The 26,000-nt window shown below is 44.1% G+C and overlaps 2 protein-coding genes across 4 annotated transcripts in view; one reads left to right on the forward strand and one right to left on the reverse strand.

Moving 5' to 3' along the window:
- The window catches only part of brf1a (BRF1 RNA polymerase III transcription initiation factor subunit a), a 46,428-nt gene that overhangs the window by 19,116 nt on the left and 1,312 nt on the right, over window positions 1–26,000 (reverse strand). For all 3 annotated transcript variants that reach the window (XM_053502113.1, XM_053502112.1, XM_053502114.1), the window contains exons 3-13: window positions 22,084–22,322; window positions 16,787–16,864; window positions 15,399–15,572; window positions 12,764–12,795; window positions 11,380–11,452; window positions 5,322–5,471; window positions 3,921–4,014; window positions 2,835–2,961; window positions 2,594–2,633; window positions 2,390–2,482; window positions 1,108–1,389 (exon numbers count right to left, since the gene is read on the reverse strand). In XM_053502113.1, coding sequence (XP_053358088.1) covers window positions 1,108–1,389; window positions 2,390–2,482; window positions 2,594–2,633; window positions 2,835–2,961; window positions 3,921–4,014; window positions 5,322–5,471; window positions 11,380–11,452; window positions 12,764–12,795; window positions 15,399–15,572; window positions 16,787–16,864; window positions 22,084–22,261 — 1,321 coding nt within the window. In that variant the 5' untranslated portion in view covers window positions 22,262–22,322. The remainder of the gene's footprint in view (window positions 1–1,107; window positions 1,390–2,389; window positions 2,483–2,593; window positions 2,634–2,834; window positions 2,962–3,920; window positions 4,015–5,321; window positions 5,472–11,379; window positions 11,453–12,763; window positions 12,796–15,398; window positions 15,573–16,786; window positions 16,865–22,083; window positions 22,323–26,000) is intronic.
- btbd6a (BTB (POZ) domain containing 6a) lies at window positions 7,233–11,185 on the forward strand. The gene is made up of 4 exons (XM_053502115.1): window positions 7,233–7,873; window positions 8,438–8,528; window positions 9,156–9,274; window positions 9,624–11,185. Exons 1-4 carry the CDS (start codon window positions 7,440–7,442, stop codon window positions 10,654–10,656), a joined length of 1,677 nt encoding a protein of 558 aa, XP_053358090.1. The 5' UTR covers window positions 7,233–7,439; the 3' UTR covers window positions 10,657–11,185.

Raw genomic sequence — 26,000 nt, forward strand, 5'->3', positions numbered from 1 at the left:
ACACACACACACACACACACACACACACAAGGTGGGTGGATGAAAGAGAAGGCACTAATGACAGCTGCACTCACTGCTTGAAAGAGCACAGGGGTTAATGAAAGACTGCAGACCGCGCAGCCAATCAGGAGACGCCATAACAATCACACACAGCCAATCAGGAGACGCCATAACGATCACACACAGCCAATCAGGAGACGCCATAACGATCACACACAGCCAATCAGGAGACGCCATAACGGTCACACACAGCCAATCAGGAGACGCCATAACGGTCACACACAGCCAATCAGGAGACGCCATAACGGTCACACACAGCCAATCAGGAGACGCCATAACGGTCACACACAGCCAATCAGGAGACGCCATAACGATCACACACAGCCAATCAGGAGACGCCATAACGGTCACACACAGCCAATCAGGAGACGCCATAACGGTCACACACAGCCAATCAGGAGACGCCATAACAATCACACACAGCCAATCAGGAGACGCCATAACGGTCACACACAGCCAATCAGGAGACGCCATAACGGTCACACACAGCCAATCAGGAGACGCCATAACGGTCACACACAGCCAATCAGGAGACGCCATAACGGTCACACACAGCCAATCAGGAGACGCCATAACGGTCACACACAGCCAATCAGGAGACCGAAATCCACAAGCTGCGAGTTTGTGAGCGATGCTAACTACACAGTAATTCTAGCTTGGTTTTTTTTTTCATTTTCTCATTTATTTTCTCGTAATCTTGTAAATAAATCCGAAATAAATTCGTATCCCGAGGAACAGCTGTATTTATTATTAATAAGGATAATAATAATAATAATAATAATAATAATAACAATAATGAAACCCCAGCAGTTTGCAGACGCCTCAGAGCCGCTTCATGAGGCATGCCGAGGTAGCACTGTATTTGTTTCGACACTTTGATCATTGATTAGTATTTAACTTTTTTTTTTTTTTTTATACTTTGCATAAAACGGATAGTGTCATAAACGAGGTAGAAAAGCCAAACCAGGAAAAAAGATCTAACACTGACATCAGACTAAACAACAAGATGTTTGTGTGAATCCTGCTCTCCGACAGGTCGTTCCTCACCGTTCTCGTTCTCCTTCTCTTCTCCTACGCACTTGTTGATGGAGTCGGACAGGCCGAGGCTGGCGGCGGTGGGCAGCGGCCCGAGCAGAGCCTCCAGAGACGGCCGCTGGGACCGAGAATCGCGCTCTCCCTCTTCCACTTCCGCTTCCTGTTGCTCCTCGTCCCGCGGCTCGTCTCCGTCACCCGGCAGGTCTTGGTTAAGATGAGACGCCGCCACACGCAGGTCTTCATCCTCCTCGTCAAGATCAAGCATGCTGGACGACGTCACGGAGACGGCATCGTCTAGAAAATGGTAGTTTTGTTTAGCTGTTAGCAAAACAAAAAAGACGCAGAGAAACAGTGGTGCGGCGGAAAAGTCCAAACATGCAAAAGGCAAAAAAAAACAAAAAAACAATCACGTTCTCTAATGTGGGAGGGGCATAAGCTGTCTCGCGTATGTGGAGGAGGCCAGGTAGCACTTTTGTCCAAGGGTTTAGCTGCTCGGTAACTTAGCAAGAGCTAAAGACGCGCGATGCAGTGTGCGTGAGATGATGATGAGATGTGACGTAAGAAAACTAACCACATTTTTGGAAAATATACAATAAAAATACATTTAAATGAAACAAAAGTCTAAAAGTGGAATTGTAGCTTTCGAATTGTTTTTCACAAAAGGCAGGAGGAGAAGAAACGTCCCTTAGAACACAAAGCAGCCTCATTAACCTTCTCCTGTTAATTAGTTTATTGAAAATCAGCAGAGCAGATCATCAGAGGATGAAACGGAGCGTCAGTGCCATCAGCGCTATTCGCTCTCCGTTCAGCCGCGCCGCTGCGTATTGTTACCGCCAATGATTAACTACGTCGTTACAGCTCAGTTAACGAGCTTAATGATGGAAGTTTTTTTTTTTTTTCATTATTATTGAACCAGGAGTCCTGCTTTATTTGGTCTTTTATGAAAAGCTCCGCTGTGTGAAGGGTCGATCATTACTGACAACACAGCTACACACTGATACACATATACACACACACACACGCACAAGCTCCTCATAATTAGCCCTCCCCAGCTATCAGTGTCAAACGCGAGGACGGACGAGGCGGCTCTCTGTAATGAGGTGTTAATTGGGCCGAGACGGAGCCGGCGTCGAGCAGAAGGAAGCGAAAGTGAGAAGAGGAGCGAGGATGGACGCGTAACACAATCAAAATGCTTTCACAGGACAAGTCGATAAAGATAAGGTGTTAAAGTGGAGCGTAACGTGAGACACGAGACTGGAAATGTGTGTGTGTGTGTGTGTGTGTGTGTATACACCATTTTTCGAATAAGCTGAGTAGATCCCTCTGGATTTTGGTCGACAGCTCTCGAGCTCCATTTCAATCTCATCCTGATAGCCACAGATCTCACCTGGAAGCATGAACACACACACACACACACACACACACACACACACCAAGCTGAGTGAAGCCTTATTCGATAAAATGCACACGTATCCCGTTTACAAGTGCATTGCTTTACCCTGAACGTCGTCGATCTTCTTAGCCAGTTCCTCCTCAATCTGCAGGAAAACACACACAAACACACTCCTGTATCAAGGCCGTGAGCTAAAAGCCTCTGTAACACACTGGGAATTCATTCATAACGTGCCTTAATGTAGCAATTCAGCCAAAAGCGGGAAAATGTTCCCGCTAAACTCAGAACTTTAACCATCACATCCCTCCTTTAACAAGTGACCCTTTATTATTTTTATTTGAGAGACCTTCTGGAGGCGGAGCTTCCTCTGTCCGGCTTTAAAAGAGGGCGGGTCACACTCCTGGTCCAGATCCACCCTCATGAACTCGTCGATGGTCAGCTCGCTGGTGGGCGTCTCCTCAAACTCGTTCAGCCTGATCATCGTGGGACAAAAGAGGGAGGTGTTAACACGGTTACAGGATGTAATGTCGAGTGAGAGTCAGGAAAGGGCGGAGCTAATTGAAATCAAACGACGGTGGGACGTTCGAGTCAAACTGGGACTTGTGATAATTTCTGGTGGAGGAAGGCGTGAAAGTGATTGACATTTACAAAAGACTTCAAGCGCACGACGATGATGAGACTCTTAGCCGCAGTTAAACATTTGAATGGTACGAACGCGCTAAAGAAGGAGGTACGCCGGTGAGTGACGATCCCCACCATGAGGTGGCGCGGAGCACGCTGCAGTCGTTGAACCCGTGAACATTCAGCCAGTGGAACGCTGATTGTTGAAGATCAATCTACAATCATCCACCAACGCCACTTGCACGTTACAGGAACTCGGCTGGGAGTTATCGCAGTCCTGACCTCGCTCCAAGACATTTCTACACGTATTAAAGGAGTTCTTGGGAGGCCGGCGTTCCATGGCTCCAGTATACTGAGAAAGGTTTCTACCTTGATCGTACCCAAGCACTAGTGAGACACTGGGATCAGTGCATTAGTGTAGCAGGAGATTATATAAAGGAAATAAAGGAAGTTTTTTTTTTTTTACTCTCAGGTCTGTGTTCTGTTATTCTGCACAATCAAAAGTCCCGGTTTGACTTAAACGGCTCTCGTATACACCAAGTGACTTTGCAACCCCCTTATTTTCTCTCCTTTGTCTCTCCTTTGAAACAAGTACAAAACTAAATATAGTGAACTTTCATAGCTACAATAATAATGAGCGTGTAATCAGTAGTTTGTGTTAACGCTTACAAAGTGCTATTCGAGTTTAGCTACTCTCTGATCGAATTTCAGATTTAACATGAACACAGAGACACATGTATGATAACTTGTAAGCGGTGTTATTACTGCTCAGAGGTACAGGCAGGTGTGTGAGTGTGTGTGATGACCTGACCTCTTTCTTAGTGTGGCCTCACACACTTTAACAACACCGATCACGTCTTTGATGGTGCGACGGAACTCGTGCATACGTGCGGCGACCAGCAGAGCTGGAAAACAAAACCACACACACACACACACACACACACACACACACACACACTTTTACATTAAGTGAGACACAAATTTATCAGAATTCTTCATAACCCTATTAAACAAACGCAGGACTTCCTGTGCTTTAACATTTTCATTAATTCTCTACTATGCCGATCATCCCCTCTCTGTCTCGTTCTCCGTCTCTCAATCTGTCTCGCCCCCTTGTCGTTTGTCTCTCACCATAAACCCGAACTCCCCTAAACCGGCTCTTCCCCTCACTGAGCGCGCCTCCTAAAACTTTAATGTCGCCTGAATTATTCAAGCAGAAAACCAGGACAGAGAGTGATGACAGAGGAGAGAGATCAAAAAAACTAAGGGAGAGGAGAGGGGGGGGGGGGGGGGTGTCTTATTCTCATTATGACTCGGAGGGATACGATGTGAGAGATGAGAAAATCACAAGAGGATCGTCACCGAGACGTCCCAACCCGCATCCTCCACCTGCTTAAACAAGCGCTCGGGCTAAAAACGCTGTTTAAACTCGGCGCTGGAGAGCATACCTTGAAATATGCTATTGAAAAGTATAAAAAATACATTTAATATATATTTATGGGTACGATCATCTCCCTGTCTCATCAACGCTAGATTAAGACAAAATTAACGAGGAGGGATTTTTTCCCGTAAGAAACGAGAGTTAAGCCTCTCATACGGACCTAATTAATAAAGCTGTGTGGGAATCTTTCCTGAAAAGTCAAATAAAATAGACAGTTTTATGCATATTTATGTATATATATATATATATATATATATATATATATATATATAAGTGGCACAGAAACAGAAGAGTTTGAATGAGACTACTAGAGAGAAATATTTTACAATAAGAACAATATAATATATTCACTAAAACATTGATTATTATAGATTAAATCATTTAATATTAGTATTCTGTCTGGGTTTATCATTGAGGAAAGCCACGCCCCCACACTATTATTTGGCTTATTTGGATCCAGGCTCGCTCTGATTGGCTGTTGGCTTGCACAGACATCTCTACATTAGGAACAACTAAACTGTCAATAACATTAAATATTAATATGAATTGTATTTATAATGAGCTGCTCATAAGAGCTGCATGAAACACGACTTGAAGCTAAAGGGGCGTGGCCTCCGTGTCCATCAGTCCCAGGGTAAAGTTTTAATTTTATCACATTTAGACTCGCTGTCCATATGTCTACATGTGTGCTTTAGTACGTGTGTCTACCCTTCACTACATGATATCCGTAAAAAGGTCGGCGTCAACATGTTGTATGGTTGCCATGGTTACCTGCTCCGCAGAGCCCCGAAGGCCTTCGTCCTGTGTGCATCCAGTCCCTCTTCATCCTCTGGACGAGTCTCAGCGCCGTCATGGACACCTCGTGGCTCTTCTCACCGAACTCCAACATATGGGCGAAGCGGGGGATGTACAGACACGGATCTGAAGAAACACCACACACACACACACACACAGGTGTTTGATTTAGTCTCCAAGAGTCAGTGTAAAAGAAGGCGGAGCTTGTGGCTTCCCACTCTCAAACTGAACCCCGCTAGAAATCATGTGAATGACGTGGCAAAGGTTAAATAGACAGAAAAAGGGCAAATGTGAGTGAACACTGAGAGCGAAAACGTGTTTAGAGACATGAAAAGGTTAGGAATAGGATCATATAATGTTGATCTAAATGTGAAGGGGTAGACTGCTGTCTATATATAATAAATGCAGCTGCTTTTGCACAACACTGTACGCAGCTTGTATTTGGATATACTTTACATTGTCTCACAAGGACACACACACACACAGCTATTTACATATCATCATGTTATATGTTAGGTTCGTCAGTAAACCATGAGCGAGTCGAGCGTAATGAACAGACGTGCAAAGTCTCAAACAGAAACAAAAGGAACCATAAGGAAACAGTGTATTATGCATTAGTTTCCGACGGGTTTGACCCATATAGTGGCCTATATACTGTAGGTGGGAAGAAAGCAGCAGAACTGACCTATTTTACAACTATTTTGGCCTGACGGACAGGATTAACTGTGAGAAGGTAACGCTGAACATTAGCGTGTGAACGATGACTGATTCAGTGTTAATGAGATCCTTTAATAATTAAATCATGCACCAGGGTGGAGCTCTTATTCATAAATCAGTAGCAAGGCTTACAACACGGAGCGTAAAGGGAATAATAAACACACACACACACATCGCGGGGTTTTTTTAAATACAGAAAAACACAAGAGTCAAGTGTATGTAAATCAATATATTAAAATTAAGCAATTTAAAAGTAGCACAAATTGTTTCCATTTCTATACATTAGTGATCATAACTGATAAGCTCTAAGCTATGTAAAGAAAAGGTTTTGTCTGTACATTGGGTCAGAACTCGCTCTTTCGATGATATCTTTACATTTTCATACATTGAGGACTTTGAAATAATCTCCTAATGTGCTACTGTCTCAATGTAACAAACACCTGCACCAATAGATATTAATTAGAAAAGATAAAGTGAATATTTTGACTGGGATTAGTTCATATTTTCACTTTGGCTGAAATAACAGCGCTGAAGTGGTATAAGTGAATTTTAACACGCTGGAGTGGTTTTAAGACAAAACTTTATCTTTATCCTTTTATCTACTTTTTCCATTTCTCATCTGTGATTCACTCTCCGATTACCGAACAGGGAGTGTATTTGTCTGACCACCAAAGAAGGACAACTTAGTGTAAACAAGGCGTAAGATACTCAACCTTACAGAATGGGATTTCTTTGTATTAATACGTTAGACAGAGAGTTCTGCTGTACAGAGAGACACACAGACATGTACGTGGGCTTCAACCTCAAATAATAATAATAATAATAATGATAATAATAATAATATCAACGATAACATTATTTTTAGCTTTAACTATTTCTAAAGACTCTTTAACTGTCAATCATCTTAAAAGTAGTTTTAAATCACCCAAATGTGTTTCCAGTATATGAAATTTCTATACACTAACAATTATAACTAAACAGTTTAAATATAAATGTATTATTATTATTATCATTATCAGATTACATTCACTATCAGAGTGATGGAGCCATCCGCGCATGCGCACTGCGCGGTACACAATGTGACACGCGCACAGCACACAACCACCGCACCAGTAATATTTCATTTTATTGGTGCAATCGAAGACTAGTGGGCGGGGCAATGGGCGGGGCTACACGAAGACGCAAATCGGTCCCAGCGCTGAAGCTCCGCATTCGGGAAAAGCCGTTACAGCGTAACCGAGCAACGCAAGTTTTTTTTTTTTTCCCACCCCGTTTAAACTCACTTCCCTCATCATAAACGCTTTGAACTTTTGATTCGACAACAAAGGAGTTTATTTATTTCTGTATCTATTTCGACCTGATCTGAAGGACGATGCGATGAGAAACAGGGAGTTCGGGAGCGGGACGGTGCGGCTGGAGGCGGCGGAGGGAGAGCAGCGGGGCGGAGAGCAGCGGGGCGGAGAGCGGGGCAGACCGCGGGGGTTTCCGCTCCGAGCGGCGGAGGAGACATGCGGGCATCACGGCCGCATCATGAAGGGGCTCGCGTTCCTCCTGCTGCTGCCGGCGGCGCTCAAGAAGTCCCGGAAATCCGCCAAGGGCTCGGGGAGAGCGCCGACCTGCCTGACCCCGAGGATGAAGGTGAAGCCCGGCGCGGAGGAGCAGGAGGAGCCCGGGAGGACCGGGAGGACCGGGAGCACCGCACTGACCCTGCCTGAGGAGGAGAGCCGCGGCCCGGCGGGGCAGAGTGACAGCACCGCGCCGAGGGAAACACACACACACCGGGGACACACACACACCAACCTCCGAGACAGGTAGGGACAAACACTCCCTTATCCCTCATCTGTCACTCAGGATTATTATTGTTGTTGTTGTTGTTGTTGTTAGGCAGTGATGGATTTTATAACCACTCTCTGATGTTTTAATAATAACATTCTAATTAAATATGTTATATATTAAATAATACTACTTTAATTAATACTACTTTTACACACTTGTCATTTTTGTACTAATACATTAAAATAAAACACTTTACTACTTCTAATAAACACTAAAGTTATCATTAATACCCGTAGGCATGTGCACATTTATTATTAACCACAATCACATTAATGCTAATAATAACACTAATATTATATAGTACTAATACAGCACAATAAGTACTACGACTATTGTTTATTATATGCTAAACGTGGTTTATAATGTAATATTGCCTGTTTCTTAAGTATGAACTTTTATAGATATTCATCATTACTGTTTTTTTTTAATAGCACTGGATCATTATGCTTAGAGAATGTTTTTACAACCGCTACAGTTTCCACAGTTATTTATGATCATACAAAGCTGATGTTTATGTCTTGTTATCACAATTCATTTAGGAATGCGATGATGTTCAATAACGAGCGAATGGCGGATGTGCACTTCATCGTCGGCCCTCCAGGAGCGACTGAAAAAATTCCAGCACACAAGGTTAGTTTAAATAGATTAAAGAGATCTGATCTTAAATAAAACAAAAAAAAAAAAGAACAAATGAAACTTTTCCTTGAGATTTGCTGATCAGTAGGAAGAGGTCACGTGTGTGAGATCGAGACGATCATCACATTAGACCTAGATGATGTCATTCGCTGGAACGGAACAGTGTGACGACACTTGCGGCGTCCCATTAGTGCTTCCTCTCCAGTTCCACTATTTATCAGTGCGCTGTAATGCGACTCTGTACTTAATGGAGAGAACATAAAGATGAACATTCGCTCTACTCCATGAGCAGCCTTTACAGCGCTGAGGGGTTCGGGAGCGCGTCCTCTCGAGGTTCTCTAGGCCTGTAATGTGCATACGTGCCGTTTAACCTCCCCTGTGTGGTCTTTTTGGGTGTGGACAAAATCACCCAGGCCACGCTTAGCTTGCAGTGAAAACACAATTCCATCCCGATTCCACTCAATTACAGGAAGTCTCCTGCTCCACCCTTTCAGCACGTGCGCCTCCTCAGTAAACGTTTTCTGCGCTGCGAAACCACATCAGGCCGAATACAAATCAGAAAGCGTTCAGCGTTTCATTCACTCTCTCATATTCATTCTTTCTCTCTCTTCTCCTATTTAGTACGTCCTGGCCGTCGGGAGTTCGGTTTTCAGCGCCATGTTTTATGGCGACCTTGCAGAGGAAAACTCCGAGATCCAGATCCCAGATGTGGAACCGGCTGCTTTTTTAATCCTGCTCAAGTAAGACTCCCTAATCACCGCCGGTTTAAAAATAACAGTGAGCACGCTGTCCAGCCAGCAATTTGAGGCTGGAGCACTAAAGCCTCCGCGGATCTGCCCTCTTATTTCTCCGCTGTTAGACTCGAGTGATGTGCGACTCGCCCAGAAATGGGTCGGAAAGATGACTTGGAGCAGCAGGGATGAGGCTCAGGGCAGGATGATCACTTTTCTATCTGTCTATGGTTGTTAAAAAGCCGGCCCTATACTATCACATGGTTTTAGGTTGAGAATGGGAACAATTCTAGGTGCAATAACTGTGCATGATTCTTGGCTGGTCCATGTTTTTTTAACTTGTCTCGCTTCTTCCTAGGTATTTGTACACCGATGAGATCGAGCTTGAGGCGGAAACAGTCGTCGGGACGCTCTACGCAGCCAAGAAGTACCTTGTGTCTGCGCTGGTTAGAGCGTGTGTGCGCTTCCTGGAGTCGAGGCTGGAGGCGGGTAACGCTTTTGCACTGCTTTCTCACAGTTATGCGCTGGACGAGTCCGAGTTAGTCCAAAGCTGTTGGCGGGTCATCGACGCGCAGGCTGAGCTGGCGCTAAGAACCGACGGCTTCCTCCAACTTGACTCCGGTACTCTCGAAAACGTCCTGCGACGCGACTCGCTGAACGCTAACGAATCTGCCGTGCTGCAGGCGGTACTGGCGTGGGCCGAGGCAGAGTGCCAGCGGCGTGGCACGAGCGCCACAGCTTCCAACAAGCGAGCCGTCCTAGGTGAAGCGCTTCACCTTTTACGTCTGCCCGCCATGACGCTAGAAGAGTTCGCTAACGGTGTGGCTCAGTTTGACTTCCTGACTCCGCAGGAGACGCGCGATATCTTCCTGTGGTTCACCGCAGCTGAGAAACCAAGGCTGGATTTTCCCGTGTCGCCGAGGACGGGGCTCGAGCCGCAGCGGTGCGGCCGATTCCGGTCCTCGTCGTACCGGAGCAATCAATGGAGATACCGAGGACGGTGCGACAGCATCAGGTTTGCGGCGGACCGGCGCGTTTTTGTGGCTGGACTCGGACTTTACGGATCCAGCGTACGGGAGGCCGAGTACAGCGTCCAGATCGAGCTGAAGAGACAGGAGGAGACGCTCGCACAGAGGCTGACCAAGTTCATATCGGACGGTTCGAGCTCAGTGTTCGTGGTGTTTTTTGAGCAGGTGGTCCAGGTGGACCCGGACGTTTTCTACACCGTCAGCGCCGTTCTAGACGGAACCGAGCTAAGTTACTTTGGACAAGACGGCCTGACAGAGGTCCGCTGTGGTGAAGTCACATTCCAGTTCCAGAGCTCGTCAGACAGCACCAACGGGACAGGGGTGGAGGCGGGGCAGATTCCAGAACTCGTCTTCTACACGTGAGGACGTGGACCGGTCCTTAATGCACTTGGATTTATCTGAGCATTCTTGATTACATAAACAGGACACTATGACACAGGACACTGAAGGGGACACGCGATTACGTTCCCCTGACAGGCAACACTGGGACAGAAACACTGGGGGATGGGGGGGGGGTGTCGTCGTGGACACGTGGGGATTTGGACTGGTCACAGGGAATTATCACAAGTCTAATCAGATTTATTTACTGAATCAGGACGCAGGTTAGCGTTTTCAAACGGAATGCTCTTCATGATCTTATTTATTTCTTTATATTGTACAGCTTAACTTAAACCCATGTTACTTTTTTCCTATTTCTATCACACACATAAATCCGCCTGTGAACACTGACATGGGATTGTACTGCTCTGAGAAGCGTGACTCTAATGTATTTTATTTATTTATTCTTTATGTTCTTAACAGCGTGACGCTGGCTGAGAGAATACCGAGGCTGAACAGTTGCTGATTAGCAATTCATTACTTCCTTGCTTAAAATAAAAAATGTCACATAAGCCACAGGAGCTCTGAATGGTCTGATTAGAGTGTTGTTCTACTGAGGGGTGGATACAGTGCCACAGCGCCCTCTAGAACTAAACAGGAGCACTGCACTGACAATCAAAAAAAAAAAACCCCAAAAAAAACCACACTTGTCCCATATGATGCATGACCGGTGTGTGTGTGTGTGTATACGTGTGTGTGTGAGGTTACCTATGGCCGGAGCGTTGATGCAGAGCTCTCTGGCCAACACCAGAAACGTTTTCCCCAGAACATAGACGTTGACCTGCAGAGGAGCAGAACCAGGACACATGAGCACTGTTACAGGGACGAGGACGACTCGCGTCTCGTCTCGTCTCCTCCAGACCGCAGACGCTGTCCTGATATCAATTTTATTGTCTTTTTTTTTTCTAAAGTACTTTAACCTTTTCACTCACACCCACACACTCCTACACACACACATGCACGCACACACGCACACTCCCGTCCATCTGGGCCCATTAAAGGCAACTCCTCTGAGGAGGATCTGGAGGTCATGACCCTTTTAAGCGTGGGCGGGTTTCCATACAGACTCCTGACCCCACAGGGGAAACTCTTCCTCAGGCTGGAAAGGGAAGGAATTTATAGATCAATGAAAGTGTGTGTGTGTGTGTTGGAGGTGGTTGGATTCCAGAAACCAAAACCGACTCGTTGATGCGGCTGTCAGGATGACTTTCACTCTTCAAACACTATTTAAATGCAGATATTTATTTCTTAAAGACATTTCTCGCCGTACACACCCGCGCCTGGGTTACTGTTCCGAACAGAAACCCAACCGATTCCACTCAGCAAATTCATCAGGAATCAGGACAATAAAAATAATCAGGTGTTGTGAATAATCGTGAATACAACACAAGCCAAAATCGAACACTTCTGCTCGCACACACACACTCAACAACATGCGAGTACACCCCTCTAATTTCAGCAAACATTTCATTACATCTTCTCAAAGGAGAGTAAACACTGTAGATATACCTACTGTACACGCTAAGATCGTCTCGACCAAAACACTCTCTGTTTTTATTTAATGTTCAAAGCACTTTGTGAAAAGATGATTGAAGAATTTTTTGGAAAAATCTGTTTTGTTTTCACGTTAATCTTCACGTCACCGCATTCAGTCGCATCGTGATCATGTGTTTCCGCACACAGAGTTATTAAAGTCGTGTTTTTGTCATTGTGTGTGGTGTCGAGGACGGACCTGAAAGGCACGGCGCATTAAAATTCAAACCCAATCATTCCTAAACGCTCACCTTTACCGTCCAATGACGAGATTCTCTAGTTGACGTGATTAAAAATGACATTTAAATGACTTCCCGACACGAGCGTGCACACACACACACACACACACCCCGAGGCCAACATCAATATCCTGCACTATCACTCAGACCTGTGTGTGTGTGTGTGTGTGATGCTGTTTTAATCCCTTTTATTACAATTCATCTGCAAAAAAAAAAAATATGTATGCGCGTACAACACACACACACACACACACACACGCATCGTTTATCAGAGTCATTTCAACATGAGGAAGGTGATAAGGAGTTTTATTAAAACTCACCTGGAGCAGATCGCTGAGATCCAGCAGCATGTCTGACGGAGAGCACTGTTAAAGAACTGGGCCTTAACACACACACACACACACACACACACACACACACGAGCGCGCCCTGTCAAATCAGCCCTGATTTATGAGAATAAATGATGAAAAATTTTAAATATTAAAAAAATATTGCTCAATAAGAAACACAACCTCTAGGTTAATAATTCGGTATCTAGTTCGGGTTCCTGACGTAGCGTCACCTCTAACCATGTTCATATTAAACTGAGAGATGCTCGAACTGTTATTCAGAATAACAGAATGAAATGTCCTTTTTACCCAGAATGCACTGCGGGGCGTGATTAATCACACCAAACAATTAAAGGAACACGCGGTTCGTACCGTATCAGTATCACAGACACCGATACCGCGGGACCGATTAACAAACTCATTAACCGCGGCGTAACCTCGGCGATCTGCAAAATCTACCGTCTCCCGGCAACCGAGACGGGTACACCTGTGCAACCGAGCGCGCGTGGATTAATAACAGGGACCGTTCGGGGATTGGTCGCCATGGCAACGCAGGGAGATAATCCACACCTGAGAGAGCCATGGTGGATATTATGGGATGTATATGTTTATATAAACCGGGAGTACGCGTCATAGCCGAAGAACAGCCTTAAGCAGGTGTGTGATTGTGTACCAGTGTGTGAAATTCAGTCTGGCGTGTGAACGGTGATGTTTTCCGTCCCGCACTGCAGTTAAACACTGAACCGCTCTGTCTAAGCTTCGCCTGCGTCGGCGTCAGAACTCCAGTCCAAAACAAAGCGAGAGAAATCTCCAGACGCCAAACGTCTCCGGGCGGATCAGCTCCATTCGGGTCGCATGTTTAATTTTCCTCTGAACTCGTCCTTTAATGACGGAGCCGCTTCACTTCAGAGGCGAAATGTTTAATGCGCAGAGCCGCGAGCTGCTGAGCCTCCGCGACTCGCTGCCTCTAATTAGGACCAGAGGAGCTGCTGAGCTATATTTAATTCTCCCACTGGGAAGCCCTGCCTACAAACACTGCACGCACGCGCGCACGCACACACACACACACACGTTTCCAAACAAGCAATCTCTGAATTCGTCTATCGTTTCTTTCTTTTATATATGTTTTCAAGTCGTTCCCATTTTTCTTTCACCTTTTTTCCTGTTTATTCATTCTGTATTTTTTTCAATTATTTATTTTGTTTACTCACTTTTTCGATCCTTTATTCAGTTATGTTTATTTTTAATTCCTTTCACATCAAACAAACCATCTAGTTATCCCTTTATAGGTTCATCACCGATATTTATGGCCTGACCCCAACTTCCTCTTCTGACCCGCCCTTAGCTCGTCCTCTCCCGACCCCGCCTTTCATCTCCCGACCCCGCCTTTCCTCTCCCTCTCCCGACCCCGCCTTTCCTCTCCCTCTCCCGACCCCGCCTTTCCTCTCCCTCTCCCGACCCCGCCTTTCCTCTCCCTCTCCCGACCCCGCCTTTCCACCTCCCTCTCCCGACCCCGCCTTTCCTCTCCCGACCCCGCCTTTCCATCTCCCGACCCCGCCTTTCCATCTCCCGACCCCGCCTTTCCATCTCCCGACCCCGCCTTTCCTTTCCATCTCCCGTCCCCGCCTTTCCTCTCCCTCTCCCGACCCCGCCTTCCCTCTCCCTCTCCCGACCCCGCCTTCCCTCTCCCTCTCCCGACCCCGCCTTTCCTCTCCCTCTCCCGACTCCGCCTTTCCTCTCCCTCTCCCGACCCCGCCTTTCCTCTCCCTCTCCCGACCCCGCCTTTCCTCTCCATCTCCCGACCCCGCCTTTCCTCTCCCGACCCCGCCTTTCCTCTCCCGACCCCGCCTTTCCTCCCCCGACGCCGCCTTTCCTCCCCCGACCCTGCCTTTCCTCCCCCGACCCCGCCTTTCCTCCCCCGACCCCGCCTTTCCTCCCCCGACCCCGCCTTTCCTCTCCCGACCCCGCCTTTCCTCTCCCTCTCCCGACCCCGCCTTTCCTCTCCCTCTCCCGACCCCGCCTTTCCATCTCCCTCTCCCGACCCCGCCTTTCCTCTCCCTCTCCCGACCCCGCCTTTCCTCTCCCTCTCCCGACCCCGCCTTTCCTCTCCCTCTCCCGACCCCGCCTTTCCTCTCCCTCTCCCGACCCCGCCGTTCCTCTCCCTCTCCCGACCCCGCCTTTCCTCTCCCTCTCCCGACCCCGCCTTCCCTCTCCCTCTCCCGACCCCGCCTTTCCTCTCCCTCTCCCGACCCCGCCTTTCCTCTCCCTCTCCAGACCCCGCCTTTCCTCTCCCCCTCTCCAGACCCCGCCTTTCCTCTCCCCCTCTCCAGACCCCGCCTTTCCTCTCCCCCTCTCCAGACCCCGCCTTTCCTCTCCCCCTCTCCAGACCCCGCCTTTCCTCTCCCCCTCTCCAGACCCCGCCTTTCCTCTCCCCCTCTCCAGACCCCGCCTTTCCTCTCCCCCTCTCCAGACCCCGCCTTTCCTCTCCCCCTCTCCAGACCCCGCCTTTCCTCTCCCCCTCTCCCGACCCCGCCTTTCCTCTCCCCCTCTCCCGACCCCGCCTCCACCTCTTCCTCTCCCGACCTTGCGCCTTTCCTCCGCCGTTCCTTCTGTTGCTAAAGGATACGGGGCGTGCCCTCCGTCCTACACACCAGGTAGAGGCAGGCGGCGATGACATGGGCCGACTTCCTCCCGCGGGTCAGGCGTTTACACAGCGCCATCTTGTAGAAGTTGAAGGCGGTGTCCAGGCAGTGCTGGTTCATCTGCAGCTGGCGGCCCAGGTGGTTAATATTCCTCTTTGCTAAACAGAAAAACAAACAGGTGAACACGCGACGTACAGAGCGCAGGAAGCTTAGAGCCGGACGGATCCGACCCTCACACGCGCTGGAACAGAAAATGCATTATTTAACCCCCGACCAGTTCCTGCACAGTCAGCTAAAAACATCCTGATCGTTTTAAACACGGAGAAACTGATTGTTTACGTATCACTCAGCGCTAATCACCGCAGCCGCGACTTCAGCCGCGTTTCACCCGTCAGTATAAACCAGCGTTTCTGCTGCAAAGTATTTACAGTGTAAACTCAGACTCACTGTAAAAGTAATTGTGTGTGTGTGTGTGTGTGTGTGTGTGTGTGTGTGTGTTGGTGGCGCACACAAGTGATTTATGTGAAATAAAATTCAGGGATTTTAAACAGTCAGCAAACACAACAAAGGAGAAACACACACAATAAATCTCAAGATTTCCCACCAGGATCATCACACAGGTACACGGTGTAGCAGGCATGTAACACACACACACACACACACACACACACACACACACAGAGAGTAGTAAGAAAGACTGACGGGACAGACGATCCTAATTCCAGTTTTGCTGCACTGGAGCTTGTCTGAGCCCCGGCGGGAGCGATCCTCACCCACAAACACCTTCCTGTGCAGCTTTGCCGAGGCATCGATCAGGCTTTAATGCACCGTAAAGCGGTTCGGAAACAACTCAGAGTTCTTTAAATCGCTCTCACGGGACGAATAAAAGTCATTAAAAATGAAACGTGGGTGAATCCTGCATCAGCAAAATACATGGCAACAAAACAGGGCGAGAAATAAAGAAATATTTTTAAACTTCTTAGTCTCTTAATTTATTGTTACACATTAGTGTGGGAAATTTTTAACAAAAATATTATTCATAAAAAAAATTATCATTTTATCTTATTGTCCTTTGAGATACAAACTTAATTCCGTTTTCCATCATCAGCGAAGACTCTCTGAGCATTTCTGTTATTTGTGATAATAAAGGAACGTCTGTAAACCCGGCGCTTCTGCAGCGAATTACCAACATATCAGATTTATGTATCAGAACTACATAAAGGGCCAATGTCTGCAGTTATGTCTCTCTCCTCATCCATCCGCTCACTCACTCTCACTTTGTCTCCTTTTGTCTTTATTCTCTCCCAAAACAAAACATAAAAAACACACACAATTATAAGAGCTCTACGAGTCTGGGCCACCAGTCACTCACCGTTCTGTAGCGTCTGCGCTCTGGACTCTTTTCCCATCCCCATGAGGTTTCCACCCAAAGACGGGACATGTCCCTGAGCTGAAGCAAAAAAAAAAAAAAAAAAAAAACACACGTTAACGACCATCAAAATTAAAATATGAGAATATATAACTATAATTAATAATACTCCTGTAAGGCTAGTTATGTGTTATACAGTAAAATGGCGGCCTCTGCTGGATAAACCCTGTAGTGCAGTTTTGAGGAGGAAAAAAAACTTAATGTCTGTTCCATCATCAACCAAAAGAAAACAAAACCAATAAAAAATAAATGGGTAAAATGTGAAGGTGTGCCGGTGTATACTGTGCTATTAAACTATGGAACTCCAAAGTGTTCAAAATTAAATAAATAAATAGGACATGATAAAACAAATAACTATGATTAAATAAGACACAGATATGTAATATGAGAATGATATTGTGAAATTATGGAACACATCTAAAAAAAAAAAAAAAGAAAAAAAAAGCTTATTATCGTGAAATATATTGTTCTCTATAATGCTATATAAATTTACTTATTATAAAATAATATTTTATGGTCATTATTTTTCCTAATAACAGAGATTATTGCAGAGGCATTTTATTTAATTCCAGCTGTTTTATTTCAAAATGTCATTTTTTTACAAGTCAGTCTTTATTTCAAAATCCAGTTTTCCCCGATGGCCTATTTATTCCATAATGCGACTTTTCAGCAGAATGACTTTGTCTGTCAATCAAGAGCGACAGGGCGGAGCCAGCTGTGTGATTGGTTGCTCCTTTATTCAGACGTAAGTATTATAAGCAGAACTGAGTAAAGTTTACACCAGTCATCCATCTTCTGGGACTTTTGACCATTAAGGAATAAATAGGCCATCGGAAAAAAAACGGGATTTTGAAATAAAAACTGACTTTGAAAAAATCTTCTTCTTTGTCTTTCGGCTGTTCCCTTTCAGGGGTCGCCACAGTGAATCATCTGCCTCCATCTAACCCTATCCTCTGCATCCTCTTTTCTCACACCAACTAACTTCATGTCCTCTCTCACTGCATCCATAAATCTCCTCTTTGGTCTTCCTCTAGACCTCCTGCCTGGCAGTTCCAACCTCAGCATCCTTCTACCGATATATTCACCATCTCTCCTCTGAACATGTCCAAACCACCTCAATCTGCCCTCTCTGACTTCATCTCCAAAACATTTAACATGGGTTGTTCCTCTGATAAACTCATTCTTAATCCTATCCATCCTTGTCACTCCCAAAGAGAACCTCAACATCTTCAGCTCTGCTACCTCCAACTCTGCCTCCTGTCTTTTCTTCAGCGCCACTTTTCTTCAGCGCCACAGCACCACCATCTGTCCTTCTACATTCCTGTCCTGAAGACCAAACCTGCCCATCACATTTTCATCACCTCTGTTCCCTTCCCCAACATGTCCATTGAAGTCTGCACCAATCACCACTCTCTCACCTCTGGGTATGCTCTGCATCACTTCATCTAACTCACTCCAGAATTTCTCCTTCTCTTTTAACTCACATCCTACCTGTGGGGCATAACCACTAACAACACTGAACATTATCCCTTCAATTTCCATCTTCAGACTCATCACCCTATCTGATACTCTCTTCACCTCTAGAACATTCCTTACAAACTCCTCTTTCAGAATAACTCCTACTCCATTTCTTTTCCTATCCACACCATGGTAAAACTATTTGAACCCTGATCCTAAGCTTCTAGCCTTGCTACCTTTCCACCTGGTCTCCTGTACACACAGTATATCCACCTTTCTTCTCTGCATCATATCAACTAACTCTCTTCCCTTCCCTGTCATGGTTCCAACATTCAAAGTCCCTATCACTCCTAAACTCTTGCCTTTCCTCCTCTCTCTCTGCTTACGAACACGCCTTCCTCCTCTCCTTCTTCAACCAACAGTAGCCCAATTTCCACCAGCACCCTGTAGGTCAACAGCACCTACACTTTGAAAAAATACATTTTGGAATAAAAACAGCTGGAATTAAATAAAATGCCTCTACAATAATCTCTGTTATTGGGAAAATAATGACCATAAAATATTACTTCATAATAATAAGTCAATTTATAAAGCAGAGAGCAATATATTTCATAATAATAAGCTTTTATTAAAAACATGTTCCATTATTTCACAATATCATTCTCATATTACAAATCTGTGTTTTATTTAATCATAGAGTGATTTATTTTACCATGTCCTATTTATTTATTTAATTTTGAACACTTTGGAGTTCCATATGAAACACATCAGAACTGATCTGTAATGCATTAATCATCATCTATTCAATAACAACAATAATAAATTATATATTTAAAATGTTTTAGTTATGTGCCTGAATTACGCCACCTAGCGCTTTTTTGGACGGATATGGCGTACGTGTCACTCAGTATAGCCAATCAATAGAGCCAATCAACACGATAGTCCAGCATGTATACACTGGAAGACTCGATCATCCTGCACCTACAAACCGCCACAATGCTGAATACACAGACGAACGATGGGACGTACCCTATGAAAACTGAACCTGCACCATGAATTCAATCAAAATGTTGAGTAGAAGAGACGTTATGAGCAGTTATGTGTCAGATGCTCATCAGCTTATTTTTAGCTTTAACCTTTTAATTATTCCTACAGACTCTTTACACGTCAGTGACAGGTACTCACACTAGTGCAGTGGTTCTCAAACATTTTCTGTCGTTCCCCACTTAAGGCGGTGGGCGAATTTTCAAGCCCCACTTGTCAACAAAATGATAACGGAAACGGCCAAGTGTACTATTTATTAAATAATCTATTTCTAAACCAATAAGATCAAATAACACCAAGTTCAAAACAGATAAAATACACGTGCAATTGTTATAACAGGCTTACTTCATCACTTATCTAGAGATTTCTTTCAAAGAAGTCGAGTGGCTTATTAACGTGACTGGGGTGTGTTGTCTCTAAGTGTCTTCCTACTTTGTTGGGTCTCATGCTGTCTGCTGCCAGCGGTTTAAGACACAAAACACACACAGGTCTCTCCTCTGCCCCCACCATCCCCACCATGAATCCAAGCGCAACATACAGTAGGCTTCATCATGTTTTCCTTTCGGCTGGATTTTTGGTTGATTAGGCTGATGATGCTGAATCACCTGCTTTTTCGTGGTCCATGTAACAAATGTACCCATTGACGTTATTATGCTCACTACATACAGTACGCTACTGACCCGGTGTTCTGCTCTAAATTAGACCACCCCTCCGCCACGGACTGCCCCCCTACATAATCTCTTTCAAATAATATATTATAACATAAATTCATAGGTTTATGGTTTACAAATTACAAATTATAGCAAACAAATTTAATTATAAAATAAGCAATATAAAAAATTTTGCATAGGGAAAAAATAGATAAATTATATATATATTTTTTCATATACAACATGTATATTTTTACATTGCTTATTTTATAAATAAATTTGTTTGTTATAATTTGTAATTTGTAAACCATAAAACTATGAATTTATGTTCTAATATACTATTATTTTTATATAATTATAGTTTCCTATAATTTTTCACCACAAACAATATTTATTTAGTGTAATTTGTGATAAATCATTTGGTATTTGTACACTGACAAACCCCTGCAAAATAAATGTGCCATTTTTGGGGATTTGTATTAATCGTCTCGACGGCTGTCACGTGCCCTAGGGTCATTTATAATAGTAATAATATATCTGATAATAATAAACCTTTGAATGTATGTCCTAATATAATATTTGATAGCGATTACGTGTGTATGTGTTGGGGGAGGGGGGTTGATGGGTTTGGGCAATCCGTGGCAGGGGGGCACTTTAGCGCATAACACCTGTTTGTGTCCGCGGTAAAGTTAGTTTGATATTCGCATCTCCGAATTCAATAGCTGCGTAAATAAACCCACGAATAAGATACTTACATATATTTCCTCTCTACATTGTCTTTAAGCTCCATCCGCCTTAAATTATACAAAAGCATAAACACTATTATTCTCTACGGCGCAACGAATGATTTAGGGATCATCGCAAAATGCCGCACAGCAACAAAAAGCGTAGAACGATATTGATCTTCCCTTCTGTTCAGCGCCTGAAGGATCAAAAAGCAACTTTGTTGCCGCACTGGAAACTAGAAATGCCAGACTAGTACTGCCTGATAAAATACAGTAACATCAGCATACACATTGGAATAAATAAAATTACAGATATAATACCGAATGTTTCCTTATATATTGTTCCTCTGCAATTAACATGCCGATGTTAAACCGTTATTGTTGCACTATGGTTCCACTTTTTCTCTGATGTTATTTTAATTTACTTGTATTAATGATCCATTTCTTTGTGTGTCATTATTTAGTTTCAAGTGTCCGATCTTTATTGTCAATAAAGAAAAGCATGAATTAGAATAGGTACTGTCCTATTATTTTCCACTAATTCCCTCACATTCATTGCGCCCCACCTGTCATGTCTGTATTCCCCACTAGTGGGGCGCCACACACTTTGAGAACCACTGCACTAGTGCAACATGTAGAGTAGTTCTTCTGTTCTGCTGACACCTAGTGGTCATAACAGATTATGACTGTCTACATTCAGGCGTTCGGCGGATGAATCAAAGTTTAAATCAAGCATGTTAAGAAACGCTGAGCACACCCTGTAATTACCCTAAACACTGTAATCGAGTATCATCAATCGGTATGCGTTCAGAGTAAAACACACTAAATGATACACTAGCAGTTACTCCTTAGCAGTTTCACAACATACGAGACTAAACACACGACACCGTACAGACATCAGGTGCTGATATCGTGTTAGAACGTCATTAGTGCCAGGAACGTTTATTCCGGTCCATGCAGCGGTGCATCAGAGCCGAGTGAGAGGCGTGTCTGGGTGTAAAACGGGTGTGGCTTATGCGGAGTCTCGTTTTAATGTCTTGAACTCTGAAATCGGTTGTTTGCAATTAGAATAACTTTCACACTTTGTTTTAATAGTTAGTACTTGGGCTAAATTGGAGATATCACATGATCAAGTCATGTGATCAGCTGATCAATGGTCATGTGAGGAAAATCCAAACGCCATGGTGTGTGTGTGTGTGTGAGAATGTTGCTCTCCAAACATGTACCAAACTGTAATAAAAATATTTCATTGCGATCAAAATAAAATAGAAATGGTGATAAGATGCAGTTTGGAGCACTACAGTACAGGAAACATCGTGACGCGTCACAACGCTGATCGTCAGTTCAGGTGAGAATCACTCACAGTCCGACGCCACGAACTGGCCGACCGCGGACGAGGCGCCGCCGCTGCTCTCCACGAAGGTCACCTCGGAGACGATGATGTTGTCCTCGAGCACCGAGCCGCAGCCCATACACACGGCGTCTCCGCGGGCCTGGTCCACGTCTACATCCGTCCCACCGCAGTTCTTACACTTCCGCATGGTAGCTGCAGGGGGCGCTCACCTCGGACCGAGAAAGAGGGATGCACACGAAGGGGACCGTCTGTTTAAAAAAAAAAACAAAAAAAAAAAAGTTTCAAGATAAATAAAAGGATCAATCAGACAGCAACTGCAGCTTTCTACTTATTACAGAAGCCACAGTTTATCTTTTTACATTCATAGTTCAGGAAACATTGCAAAGGTGGTGTAGCACTTTACACTGTCTGCCAGCAGATTCCAACCTGTCTAACAAACGTCCTGAGTTTGTCAGCATGTTAACTGAACAAAAACAAGACACACAATGACATCACCACTTTCAGACATCAGCACTATCATGCGTAGCAACGTGGATGATGAAACAGACATGACGTCATGGTGCTGATGTCATAGTGCTTGGGCCCAACTATGACAGGAATGAGAAGCTGAACACATTTCAATTTAAAACTGTAACTACAGATTGTGATTGATCTCTACTTCTGTACTGAGATCAGACTTCACGTGTAAATGGAGATCAGACTGTACATGCAGCACTGACATGCTTTGAGAATAGATAACTTGCTTTGATAATAGAACTTGAGATAAACTCCGAGTTGTTAAATGAAACCTGACTCACGCACCTTGTGGAGGTCATGTTGTGACGTGGCAGTGTAATGCAACAGGTTAAGTGAATAGTCTCTGCTATTTCTAAACCCCTCCATTATGTCTGGCGTGAGGAAGGAGAGGGTTTGCTCGGAAATCTCCAAGCAAATAAATCAGCATTTAAATGCCTGGAGCAGCTGCTAAAAAAACTTAATGTCCTGAACAGTTAAAATTCCAAAAGGAAGATAAACATATCCGTCTTGGCCTCGTACAGTAGTACTGTCTAGGGATCTAAAGACAAATCATGGCATGTTTATGGACAGGATTCTGCAGGATAAAATGCAAAACAAAACAACAGAAAAATGAAGCAATGCACATTGAAAACATGTGCAAGAAAACAAGGACTGTTTGGGTGATCAAGTGCATAAGGGAGTAAAAACTGGATTAGCAGTAAATAAAGATTTAGAAATACTTTGACAGATTATCCAGGGGACGTGAGATGAGTAAAGAGGTTACTGAGGACAGGACACGGGACAGGACTCGAAAGCTTTCAGTGTTCCTGGAACAGAATGCATGTTCCCAGTGTGAGCCTGCACCCCTGTAACGGTTCCACGTTATAAATAAACATGGAGCAGCAGTCTGTCAGAGGGAAGCCAGGGCGTCCTCAGTGTGGAGGTTATCATAAAGCTGAGGCGTGTCGGGATAAAAACGCTGCAACTGCGGATGTCAACAGGTCGTGACGTGACGTACTGTACATACAGAGGCTGTGAGATTAGGGAGAAAGCAGAGGAAATCCAGCATGTAAAAGCAATCGACACCATGTGTTATGCAGTTAGAACGAGGGAGGAGAAGGAAATAATAACGTCATCCAAATACCATCAGTACAGAAGAGTGGAGAAGAGGAAAGACAATAAAGCTCATTTTGGTTGTGGACTGTGTAATCACTTGCTCAGATCAAGTTTAACACAAAATGAACAATGACAAAATAATTGTGTAAGGAAGCAGAAATTCTTTTTGAAATGAATGATTTGTCCTAGAAGTAGATAAACAGCAGGAGAAAAGCCAGGTGGAGCTCCTAATAAGACAAGCTGATGATCTTCCCAATGGAACGTGAGAAGTTTAACAGCGAAGAAAGCCAGATGTTACACATGTGCTGGAAAAAACAATGTGGATAGAACAAGATGTAGAATTTGTTATTACAGGCTATGACGGGATCCACGGAGACAGAGACGAGGGAAATGTTCGAGGGTGTTTTAAAGTGATACATAATAGAGATTTGAGACGGGGAACTAAGCTAGAGTATATAACAGCTGAAATCTGGGAAAAAAGAAAATATTAAGGTTATTATATCTTGATTCATTAGATAAAATTGTTTCACATTCAGAAAGGAAAATGACAAGGTGTGGAGATTGTAACGTACATCAGGTGCACAGAAAGGCTTTTTTAGGGAGGAAAATTTAAGTAGGAACAGGAAGGAGCTACTCGAGGAATTTTACGGTGGGAAATGAAATAATGAAATAATGACTGTGGAATTAATGGAAAGAAAAAGTGTGTTGATGATGGGACCAGTGGGACCAGAACAGAGGTGGGTAGAGTAGCCACTTGACAAATTGTAGTCAAGTTTGAGTAGCTGTACTTTTAAATAATATTACTCAAGTAGAAGTAAAAAGTAATCATCCAGAATATTACTCAAGCACAGTGAAACCTTGGATTGCGAGTAACGAGGTTTGCGAGTGTTTCGCAAGATGATCAAAGATTTTTTATAAATTTTGACTTGGAAAACGAACACGTCTTGGTTTATGAGTACCGAGTATCATGTATCACGCATGCGCTTCGCTCTCTTGCGCTGCGGAATTGTGGGTAATTGTCTCCCCTGCTGGGTCTTATTGCGCGTCTCTTACTGGCATAATCAACATCCGTGCACGCGTGTACTGTTTACTATAACACTGTAACCACGTGTGTGTTTGTGTGTTTTATTTTTTATGTTTATAATCGTGTGTGTACAGCATGCTTCTACTGTTTCTTATAAAACATGTGTGCGTGCGTGTGTAAAGCAAAAGAAAGTCTCATTAGAAGGTTAAAGATCCATTTTCTTCCCCAGCCTGTCGTTATGTGTGTGTGCGCGCACGTAATCTGACACCTCTTAATATTTGTAATTTGCCAATATTAATTTGGCACGTAATTTGCCCCTTTCTCTACCCCGCCTTTAGTGTGTGTGTTTGTGTGTGTGTGAAGCACCCCCTTCACACACACACACACTTCTCTGTCGCGGTTCTTTTCAAAGGTAAAGTGCAGGTTCATTTGTTCGCACTTCCAGAACGAGTTATGCTCGTAATCCAAGGTTCCACTGTAAGAGTAAAAAAGTATCTCTGGGGGCTCTCCGGGGAAACTAATGCGTTATCACACACGGACCAGATCTGTTCTACAATAATAAGCCATCTTACTGATCTATCTATAGACACGCTGCTGGAGCTGTATAATAAAGTATGGGAGAAGGAGAAAACTGTCACAAGAAACACCACGGACATAACAGCTTCATGCCTGGAGCATGAGATAAGAAGTTTGTGGAGAATGGGATGGGATGTTCTCGGTCTGAGGATGATGGAGAAATCTGGAGGAAAGGAAGGATATCTAAAGATTTTAAGGGGAAAAAAGTGCAGGAAGCAATAACACAAAAACAGAGGAATGGTCATATATGGAGGATTTAAATTCTTAGCTGAAAAAATAAAACTATGGTTTTTAAATGCAAAATGACCAAAACACAGTTGGTGCTGATCTAATTATTTAATGTTTTATATATATATAATACGAAAAATGTGTGTAGGAGCAACTTCTCAAGTTTATGCAACATAGAAGTGACCAATCCTGCTTCCCTCAACATTTCGAGTTGCTGACTTCAGTCGTTTTGGAGAGATGATTTTATATGTGCCCCAAAAATGGCAGAGTTAGGTTTTTCAGAGTTATACTGTCACTTTTTAACTATAATGATTTAAAATGCACTATATGAGTATTGATACTATAATTGGTCCAAGTTTCTAGAAGTACAGTATATGTCCTGTAAACAATTCTTGTTTAAATCGTGTTTTTGGTAAAACCTTAAAAAGCAAAAAATCTGTAGTGTCTGTAACCGTGTGAAATTCATGTTGCATTATCTTAACAATTT

Source organism: Clarias gariepinus, chromosome 8 (genome assembly GCF_024256425.1).
Source record: "Clarias gariepinus isolate MV-2021 ecotype Netherlands chromosome 8, CGAR_prim_01v2, whole genome shotgun sequence".
In the NCBI taxonomy this organism is placed as follows: Eukaryota; Metazoa; Chordata; class Actinopteri; order Siluriformes; family Clariidae; genus Clarias; species Clarias gariepinus.